This window comes from Populus nigra, chromosome 11 (genome assembly GCF_951802175.1).
Source record: "Populus nigra chromosome 11, ddPopNigr1.1, whole genome shotgun sequence".
In the NCBI taxonomy this organism is placed as follows: Eukaryota; Viridiplantae; Streptophyta; class Magnoliopsida; order Malpighiales; family Salicaceae; genus Populus; species Populus nigra.
Genome location: NC_084862.1, coordinates 5,589,703 through 5,605,124, shown reverse-complemented (window position 1 = coordinate 5,605,124; position 15,422 = coordinate 5,589,703). Strand labels below are relative to the sequence as shown.

Below are 15,422 nucleotides of genomic sequence, written 5' to 3'. Positions count from 1 at the left end.
ACACCCACAGGTTCTTCATTCATTATAATACAACTTTCAACTTCTTCAGCTGCCACTCAAGGGGCAAAACATGACCCATGTAAGATATTGCGGGGTGAAATGCCTTGTCATATTTAGTAATGGCTAAATCGTGACAGCTAATAGTCTCTCAGCGGACACCTCAAAAGTTCAAACTTGAGGTTTCATGTGCAATTCTGAAGTTCAAATTAAGAGAGAAGTGGGATGGGAATTTGAAAAATGGAAGCAATCTTCACTGTAAAACACGAGACTAATAAGCCTCCTCAATCCCGATGAATTAAGGAAAAAACGATGAGGAAAAATAGTAGCCATCACATCAAACAAAACAAATTCCATTATGTCGACACATGTCAAGGTGGAAGGATAACTGAGCCTACTCTCTAGCCTGGTTATTCTGTCACTAGTGGCCGATTTGGAGAAATTGAATTGTGTGGATAAATGATTGAATAGATCTCTAACAGCAGTTTCATACATTCATATTCCATCAAATCAAATAATATCATGAATTTCTATATTCTGAAAACCTTCATCAAAGGGTGAATTGACAGGTTGTATTTGGGAATGAAACGATTCTTTTTTATCCTCTATATTCCCCAACTCAAGTTGGATATTGTCTGGGGTCAAAACCAACTTGTGAGAATACATTTCCAGGCTAGCAAGTACAAGATACAAAGCGAATAATTATAGAACAAGCCCGACTACAATGGTCAATGCTCAATATTTTTATTATGAATAAAGACAGATATGACGATGTGCTAAGCTTACTTGTAACAAAAACGAGAATTTCACTCGACAATTATGATTGTTGAAATTGTCCGATCTCATTATCCATGCATGCACCCTCCAGGAGCAGATGAAAGGTCTGCACACACTGCCAACAGCCCTGAAATTGGACGCTTGCACTCATGATAAAAGGGTTTGCTATAATGCCACCAACCACAAATGCAGATGCCTTTAGATGTAAATGTGCTAACTCTTATTTATTGTTTTATTCAAATTCAGTGATCTAAACACTATTTTCAGTAGTCTAGACTTCTACATGTTAAAAATGCACTCCAATAAAAACATTAAGTTTAATACACTATCTAACGTCATTATTGTCAAAACTAGTTGAATCACCAACAGATAGGCAATGGGATTATTACGACATGAAATTTTTCTTTTAACTCATTGTCTTTTCTGTTGTTTTCATTCTATCCTCCCACACTTGTGCTTTGCTAGCTTCAGCAAATACAAAAAAAATCAATAGGCAAAACATATTCAAAAACTACAATCAGTGTGTGGTAGACACAGCATTTCACTACAAGGGCCGCGGAATTCTTCAAAGGAAGGGAAAACAATTATTGAACTACACATTTGTGAAGGGAGGCCCATCAACTAAAGCTAAAAAATGATTCCTGTCGAACCTATTCCCATGTTTTACTCTAGACACCACAAAAGTGATTCCAAACAGTACAAGGCACGAATCTTAAACTTTTTGTACTCTAGTGCAACTCCACTAGAAAAGTCCCCCGAGAGCATGTTGATAAATTCATTAAATAGCAATACAAGGATCTGGATAAATTTGAGAAATTAATCAGTAAATAAAAGCATTACGACAACGCATCTAAATGCGTGGTTCCTCTGGGTAAAACATTCTGCCATCTCATATTTTCTGTCACCGCATGATGTCATGACTATGCAAACTGCTGTGCTATTTTAATTGATGACATTCCGTGCATAGTCACTGTAAATAAAACAAGCGGTGCTTTTAAAAAAAAGAAGAAATCAAGAAATTGTTATACCTGAATGTAAGTAGCCTCTGGAAAGCCCTACCTTAGAGGCTTTAAACCCTGGAAAAGTCCCATAAAAGGTCAGATTTTTTATTGATAGCTCAATGGATAAATATAGAAAAAAAATTAAAAAGCATGTGAAAGAAGCTCAAACTACATAAAATACAGCATTTACACACATGGCATTAAAAATTCAACAAAATGAAGGCAAAATTGTGTTTCTATTCTGTTCAAGCAAATTCCTACTGATGTCATAGAGAACAAATTTTACCTAAAAAAGTGAAGAAATGACTGTTTTCAGCTTTTGCATTTTACTTCTTTTACTGATCTCATTCAGAGGGGAAAAAAGAAAAATTATATTTTACCCTCAGTTCTCATGGGATGCTTTAAGGTCTGGAATTTTTGACACTCCCTTGGTATAACACTTAACAGGTAATATTCTTATCAGAGATCATTTTACACTTAGTTTTAACTTTTCAATCAAGTCAATGGCAAAATGTGTCTAGTTTCTCTTCATATATCACCAAGCAATCCAGGTCATCATATCAACTTGATGGGCCGATGCATGAAAAGAGAAGTTTCGGGAAACTAATGTGATGCCATTTTTATAGATCTTTCACCTTTGCACCGCTTCATTTTATTTTTATTTTAATAGGGGCAGTTTAAAACAAAAAAATCTAAGCTGATGCTTCAGATCAAGTTGTGTCTGGAGGCAGAAGAGTTATGTAATAAATTTATGCATGTGTTGGTGCCTATACAAGCCAAGACATGGAAAGAGGATGTTCTCAGAAAAGTTTTCATCATGCCACATTTAGGAATGCTAACAATAAATCATTTTTATAAGTTTTTCTTCTTTTCTTTAACTTTATTTTGACACGTACAAGTTGGACCAACAACCTAAGCTGATGCTACAGATATCAAGAGATGTGGAGGTTGAAATGTTCTGTAATCAAGTTATGAATGTTTTAGTTCCTTTCCTGTCTCCATTAAGTGCCAAACATCAAAAATATAAAGCTCCACTGTGTATGAGTTGATAAGCAAATACAAATTAGAAAGAAATGCATAAGCTCATTAAGAGGTTGTATTTGGCTAAAACAAGGTGAAGCAGCCTAGTTTTTTATGAGCTCAAAGATGGAGATTATCAGTTTATTTGCTCATCAAAATGATACATCTCTATGAGCTCAGAACAGAAAGTTTAAACCAAGCTACTACAAAGACATGGATATCTTGGACAAAGCAAAGTGTCAAAACTGTTCTCATCTAAGAGCTAGCATGCATTTGTAATTAAGATTTATCCATTTCTTCTGCTGGAAATAGTAATTGATATGACCTAGTATGTTGCCAATTGCAATAACTCTAGCAATAATAATTAGTAACTATACCTTCGAATTCCTCAAATCATTCACTGCCATCCTAAGAGAATCATCTGATAGTATCAAACGTGACAGAGCCCCTGTGCTTAACCTGCAACATTCAGCAGAGACTATCATGAGAGCGGGATTGTTCAAACCTAGTCAGTCAACAAATATAATCAAGAATCAAGTTTACTTGCACTAAGCCAGACTAGCATGAAAGTTTTCCCTGATCAAGAAAAACTAGAATGGATAATACAACAAATGATGGTTTAAAAGGAAATGATACATTTATTGGACCAGTGAAAAATAATTCTTAATTTCTGCAGGTATGAGAAATGAACCACTAAAAATCTAGTCGAGAATGCATCATGGTGTCTAGAGCCTCTAGGCTAGCATTAGAAGATAATCAAGTTTCAGTTTTTAAGGCTTATAGTCTGTTTTAAGTATAGAAAAAAAAAAGGGATATAGGATAGAAAAGCTCATTCCTAAGTACCCTAGTAATTTCCCTGCTTCCGATATAGAGCCGTCAACAGCAAAGATTAGATCCAGCAACGCTTGCATTCCCTATATTAAGGAGTAAAACTTGCAATGAGTTTTCCAACCCTTCAAAATGGATAGAAATACATGTAACTTTTAAAAGGAAAAACAACTTTATTACCAAGATAAATTTAGGATTCTTGGGTCCAATTTGTGGACCACAATCTGATCCTCTGATTGTTGATTTAAGAGGAAGAATTTGAAGCAGTTCCAATGGAGGTGTATACGAATCAATATCCAAACTGTTCCTAACTACCAAAATAATAATAATAATAATAATAATAATAAGGAGTATCTGAACAAGCAAAACAAAACATACACTTTTGTCCATCTTCACTCAATCAGCAATAAAAAAGAGCACTAAAAGAATCAAAAGGCACTTAAAAGTCTCTACCTCTGATAGCTAATAGAGCGCGCAGGCGTTTCAAAGCCGAAGCACGATTCATATGCTGTGATCGGTCCTCAACAGCCTACATACAGTAAAAAGAACAAGAACCAAATAAAAACCATTTAGACAAAACAGCAAACATGTTATATGCATATTCGGCATGGTACAGTTTTGGCAGAAAATGAAGCAAGTAAAGCTAGTGGTGACCTGAGCAATAATCCCAGTAGGAAGGTGCTTGAGACGGACAGCAGACTCACGCTTGTTACGGTGCTGACCACCTGGGCCTGAGGCCTTGAACGTGTCCATCTCACACTGTCTCATCAGTTCATCATCTGTCAATTCTAAGTAGTTTGTAACATTACCATGACTTGCAGAAGTGTTATAATTGAAGCAAATTAAGTGTTTTTTTGGGGTTTCTGCAGTTCTTGTGTACAAGGTTGGTGAATGAAAATGTCTTGATTTGGTTCTGTTAGAAGCGTTGAGATAATGGCAAGAGATCAAATTTAAAGGAGAAGAAGATGGACGAGATATGCGGGTAGGAACAATGGTGTTGGTTGTGATTGGAAGTCTGAGGAGAAGCATTGATTTTAGTAGCGAATGAGCTGACACTGCCATTTTCTTGAATCAGTAAGTATTACTTTTAATGGTAAGTAAAGGGGATTTCAGTTTGTCCCAAAGGAAGCCATTGTTGTCCGAGGAAAATAACTCTCTCCCGATGAATTTCTCGACTGTCATTATACTTTCTTCCTCCAAGAAGGAAAAAAGTAAACTACAAACCAGTGCCTAAACTATGTGTAATTTTCAGTTGAGTCTCTGCAAGTTCAAAGTTAAAGTAATGATGCCTAAACTTTTCAGATTTTACTCAATAGTGCCCTCATTAAATGGAATTAATTTAGAACTAGCCCCGGACGGCCACATGTCGGACCGAGAGCTAAGGAACTAGACCCAAATACATTCGATTCTCACTAAAGATGATTGAATCGGCTAGTTGAACCAATTACTTTTATTCTTTTATATTTGGTATTTTTTATGCAATTTTTCACTAGTATGATTTTAATAATATTATCTTTTTTTCTCACTGTTAAAGTACATATTGAATATCTTCAATTAATATTTAATAAATTATTTTAATTTTAATAAAAAGAAAAAATTTAAATATTGATAGAATTAAATTAAATGTTTGGTATATGATAATTCAATGAAGCCTAATGTGATTTTGGTATTGTTTGGGAACGCGGTTCAACCCGCGTTCCCAAAAAATTTGAATTTTTTTTTTACTAAAATTTAATATGATTTGTATATTTTGGATCGTTTTGATGTGCTAATGTCAAAAATAATTTTTAAAAAATAAAAAAACATTATTGGCATGCATTTTGGCACGAAAAGTTATTTGAAAAGCACCTGCAACCACACTGCCAAACAAGCTCTTTATTGATTTATGATTTTAAACATACCACAAATTGCTGAACTTGACTATCCACGAGTTATTGCATTTTTTTTAAGCATTCATCAATTCGCACGTTTGTTTCCATAAAAAGCTCATTCGAGCTTAGTTTACATCCAAGAACCATAACCTGCAAGAAAAAATTATTATTACTTAAATATATTTATAAAAAAATAACAAATAAAAAATAGATATAATTAAAAAGAATTTTACCATCTGCTTCACATGTGAAACGAATAGAATGAGTTGTCGGTGTGCGTGGTAACGAAACCGTGAACACGCCGGTTCCAGTTCTCCGCACTAGAGTGTGATCGCACATAAAATGATTGTATAGCACGTGCTAAATATATTCCACCCACATGACCTCTGCGACATACGGAGGTCTGAAATCTTTCTATATCGTCACCTCCTTCTAGCCTGAAAGCTCTTTTTTCGTGTATTTTTTGGCTTTTTTTTTCACTTCATACCAAAAATAACACAACCTATATGGTGCAAATGAATTATCTATTAGTAAATGAATAATAAAATTGAATAAAATGATTAAATTTTTTTATCTTGATTTTAATCTTACCTAGTTGCAGCATGATTCTCCCAAACCCTCCTTCCAATAGAGTTGTCAGCTCTATCCCATTCAGATTTTTCCATGCAGTTAAAATTTGTACAAGAAAAATTTCAATAATAAGTTAATAAACTAACTGAATCAACATAATAAAATAATATTTAAGTTGATACTAACATTAAACCTTTTGAATCATGTATCAATCATAGATTTCCATTCAGGATATTTGGAAACCTAACTTCATCTAAACAATAAAATTTCCATCAGCGATTTGATCGCCGATGTCATGGTTTGGATAGCCTTAATGTTTATAAACCTAAAAAAGCATTCGTTAATTCAAAATTAATTTTTTAAAAATTATTAACATTTCGATGTGAAGGGAAAACAAATTTACATTGAAAGATCATTCTTACACTAAGCCTAGTATTTCTGAGTAAATGAATCTCATTATGAAGGGACCTCCCCTCGACGTGGCATCATCATAGATGGATTCCTGTGTCTCAGGTACTTGTTCTTGGTCTACACCTAACAACTCATGATCTTCAAAAGCGCTATTAGAAAAACTAGCAGCAATCATATCTATATGACATGCTATTGACTTTTCCTAAGGCATAAATTAAATGATTGAGATACCACAAATCATTTCTATTTTAAAAACATTCGGCAGCACCTTTCCTATACAAGAAACTACCTAAAAATTTTAAACATGTAAATACACAACAATTTAAATTAGATTGCATAAACTAGTTGATTTTATTTCAATCTATGTCAATCAAATAATTTCAATTATGCTAATATAACTAACATTATCTTAGCCATATTAAAAAATCAATAATTTCAACAATAATTTCACATTAAAAACTATAAATTTATCCTAACTATTATCTTAGCTTTTTTTTTTAATTTATGATGGCTACTATTTTGGTTATTTTCATTATTATTCAAAATTGTTGGTTAACACCAAAAAATGAATTAGCTAACCATGTTAATAAGAGAAAATTAAAAAAAAAAAAAAACAATTCCAACAATCCATATACAATCTTTAAAGAACATAAAAATTAAAAAGAAATTAAAAAAATCCAACAATCTATATATAATCATTAAATAACATAAAATTAGAAAAAAAAACAATTAGAAAAATTCCACCAATCTATATACAATCATTAAAGAACAGAAAAATTAAAAAATTCCAACAATCTATATACAATCACTAAAGAACATAAAATTAAAAAATTTCAATAACATTTATACAATTGTTAATAATAGAAAAATTAAAAAAAATTGCCATCAAGATTTATGCAATTATTTATAATAGAAAAATTTAAGGAAAAATTAAAAAAAAATTGCCATCAATATTTATACAATTATTTATAACAAAAATTTTAAAAAACACAATAAATTTCCATTAAAATTTATATAATTATTAATAACATAAAAATATAAAAAAAATGCAAAACAAAAATGTGAAACACACACACACACAAAGAGAAGGAAAAAGAAGAATTTTACCTTAATGTTCAGTTTTCCCGAGCTCGAGAAGAGAAAAATGAATCCTAATTAAATAAATAGAGAATAAAAGAAAGAGAAAAGAGGATAAGACATACCTGCGCGTGGAGACAAAGAGAAGAGAAGATAATGGGTTGAGGATCGAAAGAGGGAGAGAAGAGAAAGAAAGATGGAGATTTGGGAGGAGAAGAGAAGAAGCTGCAGAAGAAGAGAGAATAAGAGAAATGTGTCTGTCTGTTCTGAATTTTTGGATTCTAGTCTTTTAATTTGGGGCTTTGTTACTAACGGTTTTACCAACGGACAATTAAATATTAATTTTTTTTAATTTTTTCATCGATGTATCCATTTGTAAAGTCTAATTGAAATTTTCAATTTAATTGAAAATTTTTAGAAACCCTCCAACTATCAGTGACTATTTTTTTTATCTATCGGTTATTCCGTAAGTACTGACCAGTAATAAATAGTGTAAGTGAGAAGTGAATAATACTTAACTCTTAAGAAAATGCCGACGTACATTAACTGTCAGTGAATTTGTATGTACCGAACAATAATAAACAATGCAAGTGAGAAGTGAACAGTAACTTAGCTCTCAGAAAAATACAAACGGACATTAACTTTCGATGATCTCGTATGTATTGAACACAATGAATAATATCACTATATCGGTGAGAAGGAGAGTTCATATTAGGTGTTTTTTTACCTTTAAAATTCATGAAAAAATATATATGAGCTAGGATAATTTTTTGTTTTTTTTAGGTCGTGAATATGTTTATAACAATTCCAAAAGTATTTTTATAGGTGTTTAAGGTTAAAAATTGGTTGAAATAATAGTTTTTAAGGTCAAAACAACATAATTCATGATTTTTTGGCCACTATAGTTGTCGGAATCTAGTCAAATCAGACGACGCATCATCTGACTTAATAAGAGACTCGTCTAATTTTTTTTAAAAAAATGGGGCATACGAGTTGCAACAAAAAAATAAGGGTTTAGTGTGGGTCTTCCAGGGCAAGCCCACGTATAGGCCTTAACGAAATGGGTCAGGCCAAGTAGCACCTTGCCTTTATTTTTTTTCTTTTTTTTTCTAATTCTTTTTTAAAATTAATGCTTTTTTATATGTTTTTTCTCTATTTTTTTTATATTTAGATTAATACTCCTCTCTTTTATTTTATTTAAAAATCTTTTAAATGACAATTATTTTTTTGGTTATGTATTTAAATTTTGAGGAGTTTTTTTTTATTCATCTATATATATATATATATATATATATATATATATATATATATATATATATATTGGGTAGAGATGAACTTTATTTTTTTTTTCACTAAAGAAATTTCAAATATAAAAACGTTGTGCAAAAGCTTGTGTATATAATTTTTTTATTTGAAAAAAAATATTTGACTCGCAACAAAACACGGGTGAGTATCAGTGTATCATAATTTTCTATACAAATTAGCCAGGGATGATAAGCTTCTTAAATCCCAATATACAAGGAATGGCCTGAACTAAATTCATTCTAGGAAGCAGAATGTGTCATGAAGCAGCAAGATGAGCCAACCAAGGAAGCAAATTGTCATGGACCAAGTCTGGTTTGTCATCATGAGGACAGTGTCCAACGCCTTCCAGCATACAAAGTCTCACATTTGGAAGCTGAGAAGGCAAGGAAGAGAAATATTTGCCAACAGGTCCATCAATAGGCGTGAACGGATCTTGATCGCCCCAAAGAACTAGAATAGGTATGGAAATTCCAGGCATCAGTGTCACTGGGTTCGGCCCTGGTGGCCCTGTCACAATTGAAACAAAAGCATCGAGTGCCCCTTCATCACATGCTGGTCCTCTGATAATCTGAAAGTTTCCATGAGGAAACGAAAGTTCTGAGTGGATGTTCTGTTAAATCTGCAAATAATCTATATGAAGATGTTACCTCTACAAGGTCTTCATCCACGGATTCCTTATTTCCATAAACAGACAATAAAATGTTCCTCAGAGTATCTCTGCATCCATCATACGAGTTTTAGATTTTCGCAGTCACTCTTGTATTTCTGTGCTAAATTGGTGAAAGTGCATGGCATACCTCTGTTTGACACGCTCAAAGATCGACGATGCAATTGCCCTTTGCTTCAGCAGAAAATCAATTAACCAAAGCAGAGGCAGCAACAGCTTGATCCTCCAATCATCAACAATCGCCTTGTTGTTCATGCCACCAGAGCAATTCAGCAGCACAAGCCCTCGAACCAGAGTTTGACTAGAATCTATAATCGCAGAAAGTATAGCAGGCATGAAGAAAACCATAGATTTGACTGCATGGATAAGTTTTTGCAAGGGAATGTTTCGTAGAAAGTATCTTCTCTCTGGAAATAAAATGTACAGCTTCAACTACCTGAGGCTGCAATTACGCAAGCTAAACTCCCAACAGAGTTCCCTATCAGCACAGTTGGCTTCTGAATAACTTCATCCAAGAAATCTAAAATTAACTGCACAGTGAGTCCAGAATTAGCAGGGTAACATTTTCCCAAGGTTAAGAAATGCTCGCTGTAAAATACAAGACAACTCAACTTCTGATAATGGAGTACCTGAGCCCATGCTTCCATGGTATATGAAAAGCCTTCTGGCTTATCCGAAGCACCAAATCCCAGAAGGTCGATGGCATAGACTGTATAATTTTTTGCCAGTGTATCGATATTCCTGATAAAAACCTCAATGGTGTGAACAGAAAACACAGTAATTACTTAGAAGGTATTCGAAAATGTAAAAGCTACTTTGAGAAATGCCCTACCATACTAATTCTTGCTAAACCAATGAAACATGGCTCTATCATTACGAACTGGATATGGCAACGTTTTTCTTCGGTCTCCACTAAATATAGCTTGGACAATCCATGTGAAGTGTGAAAATAGCTTCCATCTTATCTTATATACAGCAAAAAGGTTAATGGAAGAAGAGCTCTAAGAGCGAATGGATTTTCTTGAATTTGACAAAATGTAACCTAAGACAGACCAGACCCTACATCATATCACCACCAATAGTTAGTGGCTATTGGCTAAGAAGGCAGATTATCAAGATAAGGGTATGAAGTTAATATGTGGCTAAATTATTTCAAAAATCAACTAACCTGCGCCAGTGAGGAATGGAGGCACCGAAGCCATGAACAAGAAGAAGAGGAGGTCCAGGGTTTGACTGTGAATCAGAATTACAAGAAACAAAGTAATTGATGGAGAACTGCCCCTTCCACAACCACTTCGTGCACCTTTCCCTTATCTCTTTAATCTCCAAGACTTTTCCACCACAAGAAGAGGATGAGGTGGCACCAGTAGTAGCAGTATTATTACCGCTGGTGGCAGCAGCAGTGATGTTAGACTTGATGTTGCAAGAGACGGGCTTCTTGCAATAACGAATGTGGCCATGTTTCCTTTGCTGACACAGAAAACGTTCCCCATTTTTATTTACTGATGAATAATGAAGGGGAAGCTCAGCAGCTACTGCTAGTGCCGAGAAGCCCATGTCTCCCTGGGTCCCTTCTTTTCTGATTTCTCTGCAGAATGAGAATACAGAGATCCTATAATCAATTTTAGAGGGTAATAAAGTCAAATGGAAAACTAGTTGTAGTGAGGGCGAGTATAGCCATTTGCCAATAGCCAGTGAGCAATTTTACCAAAATAAAAATAAATAATGAATTTTCATTTCACTTTCCTATCCAAAATTATTACAGGTTGCTTTTCTTTAATATCTGCCCTTCATAAAGTTGAGCTACAGTTCCTTTTCTTTTTCTTTTTCTTTTTCTTTGTTGTTTTCTTCTCCAAGTCTAACAATTTCTGTTTCTTGTTTTTTGCTTCTTTGTTTCCATTCCAATTCATATGTTTTGTATGACTTGTAGCCAATTGCATTTGGATTATGTATTCATCTACCCTTATATTGTATAAAATTCATACGTTTAATTAATTGTATGTGAAAAAAAAATGAATTTGGATTAGCGAGTTATATCCTGACAATAATAGTCAAGGATTGTAACTCTTCATCCCTATAAATATATTTATTAACAGAAATTAAAAAAAAAAGAAAATAATTATTTTTTTGTCAAAAAAAAACTCTTAAATCAAACTCGCTGTCAATTCACTGAAGAATTGTTTCTGCAAATAAGGTACACTTAGACAATGAATAACAAGTATTATTCATTATTATTTAATGTGATTGTATTTAGATTAGTGATACAAGTTTTCTGAGACACGCTTTTTTTTTTCTCTCTTCTATTATTTTTTCTATTATTGGTATCGAAGCATGTTGTTACATATTTTCTAGTTTAAATAACATGTTTGATCTGGTTATTTTTAACATAGTTGATACATTAAAAAAAAGGTTTTGTTTTGGACAAAAAATTTAAATATTGAAAATTGTTTGTTTACTTTAATTATGTGCATAAGTTATAACTTAATAATGTTAAGTTGTGGATATTATGTATGTTCATGAAATCCCAAGTTTGCTTTGCGTGTTGAAATTATGTGCAAACTGAAATTCTTCAAAACTACAAATTCCAAGTGATTTGTTTGCTTTTATCTTTTGCAATCTCAAAGTTTTCTTTTAGAAAGAATTGTGGAGTGTACATATGATTCCTCATAAATTCTACATAAATTAAAGGAAAAAAAATAGGGCAGTGCACTATGCATAATAAAAATTGTTTATAAGTTAAATGTTATGTTTATCAAGAAAACATTTATTATAAATTTTATTTCATAACAAATAAAAGTTGCCATCGCTAGGCTACTTAATTTTTGTGTCATGCATGCAACATATAATAATGTAAACAGAGCTTAGTGACAATAGATAACAATAAAAATTGTCCAAGTTATCATATGCTTTTTATCTTGTAACTTGGAGCATATAAAGATGCATTTGACTTGCAATGAAAATATCAAAATGATTAAAGATGCAATACGCCACCTTGAGATTGAGATGGAAGAGGATCGCCTTGAAGCCAACAAACCTAGAACTTATATATATATATATATATATACACGCGCGCGCGCGCGCGCATAGGTATTAAAATAGGTCTTAGTATAAAAAATATAAAGAGGAAGCCACCAAAAAGCAAAAGTTGAACCAACCATGAAAAGAAAAACATCCTTTTAAAAAGAAAAGCAATAATATGACCAAAGTCAAGTGCTTTAACTATGGTAATAAAAAATATTTTTCTTGTGATTATAGAGAGCCTAAAAATTTTAAAGACCTTATGTATTTATGAATATAATAGATGTTTCTAGTTTTGTTTTTCTAAGTGAATCCAATCATTTGTTAATTGTAAACTCAAGAGTCACTAACCATGTCGTGAAGGATAAGGGTGTCTTTGTGGAATTTCAGCGAATCTCACATTGAACATGATGGTTGAATGTTGGAAACAACTCTAAAGTAGATGTGAGAGAGATTGGAACATGTATGTTAGTCATGCATGAAGAACGAACCTTAATTCTACCTGATATGTTATATGTTTTAGATATTTGTTAAAATTTAGTTTTTGTGTTGGTTTTACTAAAGCTAGGTTTTAATTTGTATTTTCATGAAAATAGTGTTAACTTGTCATTAGAAACAAGTTTTCATGGTAATGGATATTTATTGGATCTTTTATTGTATTAGATGTTGATTATAATACAAGTAATGTATGTTTTTTTTTATTTGCATCTTTTACTAATTGTGAGAATAGTGTGACTTTATGGCATGCAAGGCTAGGCCATTTAGGCCAACAATTAATGAATATCTAGCCAAAAAAGATTTATTAGGAAATGTTGGAAAAGTAAATTTATCTACTTGTGAATATTATGTAGCTAGAAAAACAACAATAAAACCATTTGAAAAAGATATTAGAGTTGAATTTTCATTCCAATTAATTAATTATGATATTTGTGGTCCAATGAATATGAGAGAAAAACATGGAGATGTCTATTTCATCACCTTTATAGATGATTTTATATATTTTTTTAATTTATCATAAATCAAAAGCTTTAAATTGCTTTATAAAATTCATGAACCTAATGAATAATCAATTGGACATGAAAATAAAAACTTTAAGAACCAATCAAGGTTGTGAATATTTATTTGATCATTTTAGAAAATTATATAATGAAAGAGGAATAGAACGGACACAACAAAATAGTATTGCTGAAAGAAGAAATAGAACCCTACTTGAAATGGTTAGATCAATGATGGAACAAGTAAATTTGCCTATCATCTATTAAAGTGATGCATTATTAACTGTCATGTATGTATTTAATTATATAATTTTTAAGTCAGTTATAAGTACGCCATATGAATTATAGAAAAAACAAAAATTTGATTTTAGTTTTTTGAAACCTTTGGGGGTTGTGGTGCTTATGCTTATGATTCTTATCATAAATATAAAAAACTAGGTCCAAGAGGGGAGAAATGTATCTTTAAAAGATATTTTAAACACTCAAAAGGACAAGTGTTTATAGGTGAACAATAAAATAGAAATATAGCTAAATTTGAATCATGAGATATCACATTCTTGGAGAATAATTTTTCTAGAAAAATAGAAGTATGTCAAGACCTATCTTTTTATGAAACTCAGGACCAGAATACTTCAGCTATACAAATACAAACGGGCTTGCTTTCGAGTGGAAGCAATTTATAGGAAGATGAATTTGTTTCAACTGAACCTCAATTGCTACCTATAATGAATACATCTACGATTGCTAGTTTGAGTGGTTGTAACATTTCCATTGATTCATTAATGAATCAATCTCATCTACGATGAACTGGTCATTATAGCATTCTTCATCATTATTTTATTTTGAGATTAAAAAGGAAACACTTATTATTACTATGCAAGATAAAAAGGAGCTAAGAAATATAAACAAAGCTCTTACATGCACTACTAAGAAAAAATAAATTAAAACTATGGAAGAAGAGTTGGAATCTATGAAATCAAACTAAGTTTAGAAATTGGTTGATTTTCTAAAAAGATATAAGCTTATCGGGAACAAGTGGGTTCTTAAAATAAAGTGAAAGGTTGATGGCAGTATCGAGAAATATAAGGCTTGATTAGTGGCTAAAGAATATACACAACAAGAAGGAATTGACTATTATTAAACATTTTCACTTGTTATGAGGTTTACCTCGATAAGATTAATTCTAACTATAATAACTAACTTGAATATTAAATTACATCAAATGGATGTAAATAAAGTTTTTTTTAATGAGGAATTAGAAAAAGAAATCTATATAGATAGGTTTCGTTAGGGAATGACAGGAACACATAATATGTAGATTTTTGAAGTCAATTTATGATTTAGAGTAGTTTTCAAAACAACATTATATTAAATTTCTTAATGTAATCATATAATATGGTTTCACTATGATCAATGAAGATCATTGTGTATATATTAAAAGGTCCAAAAAGAATTTTATGATTTTATCATTATATGTGGGTGACATTCTGATAGCTAGAAATAATAAGACTTGGATGAAATTATATATATCCTTGGAGTTAAGATTTCAAGGGACCACTCAAGAAAGATATTATCTCTTTCACAAGAGTCATATATCAACAAAATCCTTATGCAATTTAATATGCAAGATTGCAAACCCATAGATACTTCAATTTTAAAAGTTGAAGCCTCAAGCTAAAAATTATATCTTATGACTTCATAAACAAAGAAACAAATGAGCAAAGTTCCTTATTCCAGTATAGTTGGGAGTTTAATATACGCAATCATGCATACAACACCTAATATTTGTTATGTTGTTGCACTGGTAAACAGATATCAATCCACCCTAGGTCAAGCATATTGGAAAGCAATAAAAAGGATATTAAGATATCTAAATAGCATAACT

The 15,422-nt window shown here is 32.0% G+C and overlaps 2 protein-coding genes across 4 annotated transcripts; both read right to left on the bottom strand.

Moving 5' to 3' along the window:
• Positions 1 to 497: 497 nt before the first annotated feature.
• On the bottom strand, positions 498 to 4,823 carry LOC133668201 (uncharacterized). 3 transcript variants are annotated; one of them, XM_062087966.1, is made up of 7 exons: positions 4,278 to 4,822; positions 4,077 to 4,152; positions 3,804 to 3,934; positions 3,639 to 3,709; positions 3,173 to 3,254; positions 1,803 to 1,850; positions 498 to 889 (listed from the first exon to the last, which is right to left on the bottom strand). In XM_062087966.1, the coding sequence occupies exons 1-6, from the start codon at positions 4,683 to 4,685 to the stop codon at positions 1,830 to 1,832; spliced, it is 789 nt and encodes a 262-aa protein (XP_061943950.1). In that variant the 5' UTR covers positions 4,686 to 4,822; the 3' UTR covers positions 498 to 889; positions 1,803 to 1,829. The 3 variants fall into 3 exon arrangements, with proteins under 3 accessions (XP_061943950.1, XP_061943949.1, XP_061943951.1); XM_062087965.1 differs by having other exon boundaries at positions 498 to 901; positions 4,278 to 4,821; XM_062087967.1 differs by lacking the exons at positions 498 to 889; positions 1,803 to 1,850 and having other exon boundaries at positions 3,167 to 3,254; positions 4,278 to 4,823.
• Positions 4,824 to 8,930: 4,107 nt separating this feature from the next.
• Positions 8,931 to 11,157, bottom strand: LOC133668068 (pheophytinase, chloroplastic). The gene is made up of 6 exons (XM_062087812.1): positions 10,693 to 11,157; positions 10,154 to 10,265; positions 9,961 to 10,054; positions 9,655 to 9,832; positions 9,505 to 9,574; positions 8,931 to 9,425 (listed from the first exon to the last, which is right to left on the bottom strand). The coding sequence occupies exons 1-6, from the start codon at positions 11,079 to 11,081 to the stop codon at positions 9,114 to 9,116; spliced, it is 1,155 nt and encodes a 384-aa protein (XP_061943796.1). The 5' UTR covers positions 11,082 to 11,157; the 3' UTR covers positions 8,931 to 9,113.
• Between the last annotated feature and the right edge of the window lie 4,265 nt (positions 11,158 to 15,422).

Bases quoted from the DNA above. Each gene is read 5' to 3' on its own strand.
- LOC133668201 (XM_062087966.1), bottom strand. From the start codon at position 4,685: ATGGCAGTGTCAGCTCATTCGCTACTAAAATCAATGCTTCTCCTCAGA. The intron at 4,153-4,277 runs GTCACCACTAGC...TACTGTATGTAG, and splicing joins CTACTGGGATTATTGCTCAG to GCTGTTGAGGACCGATCACA. The intron at 3,255-3,638 runs GTACTTAGGAAT...TGAATGTTGCAG, and splicing joins GAAGCAGGGAAATTACTAGG to GTTAAGCACAGGGGCTCTGT.
- LOC133668068 (XM_062087812.1), bottom strand. From the start codon at position 11,081: ATGGGCTTCTCGGCACTAGCAGTAGCTGCTGAGCTTCCCCTTCATTAT. The intron at 9,833-9,960 runs GTAGTTGAAGCT...CTGCGATTATAG, and splicing joins TTGCGTAATTGCAGCCTCAG to ATTCTAGTCAAACTCTGGTT. The intron at 9,426-9,504 runs GTAACATCTTCA...GGAAACTTTCAG, and splicing joins TGGATGAAGACCTTGTAGAG to ATTATCAGAGGACCAGCATG.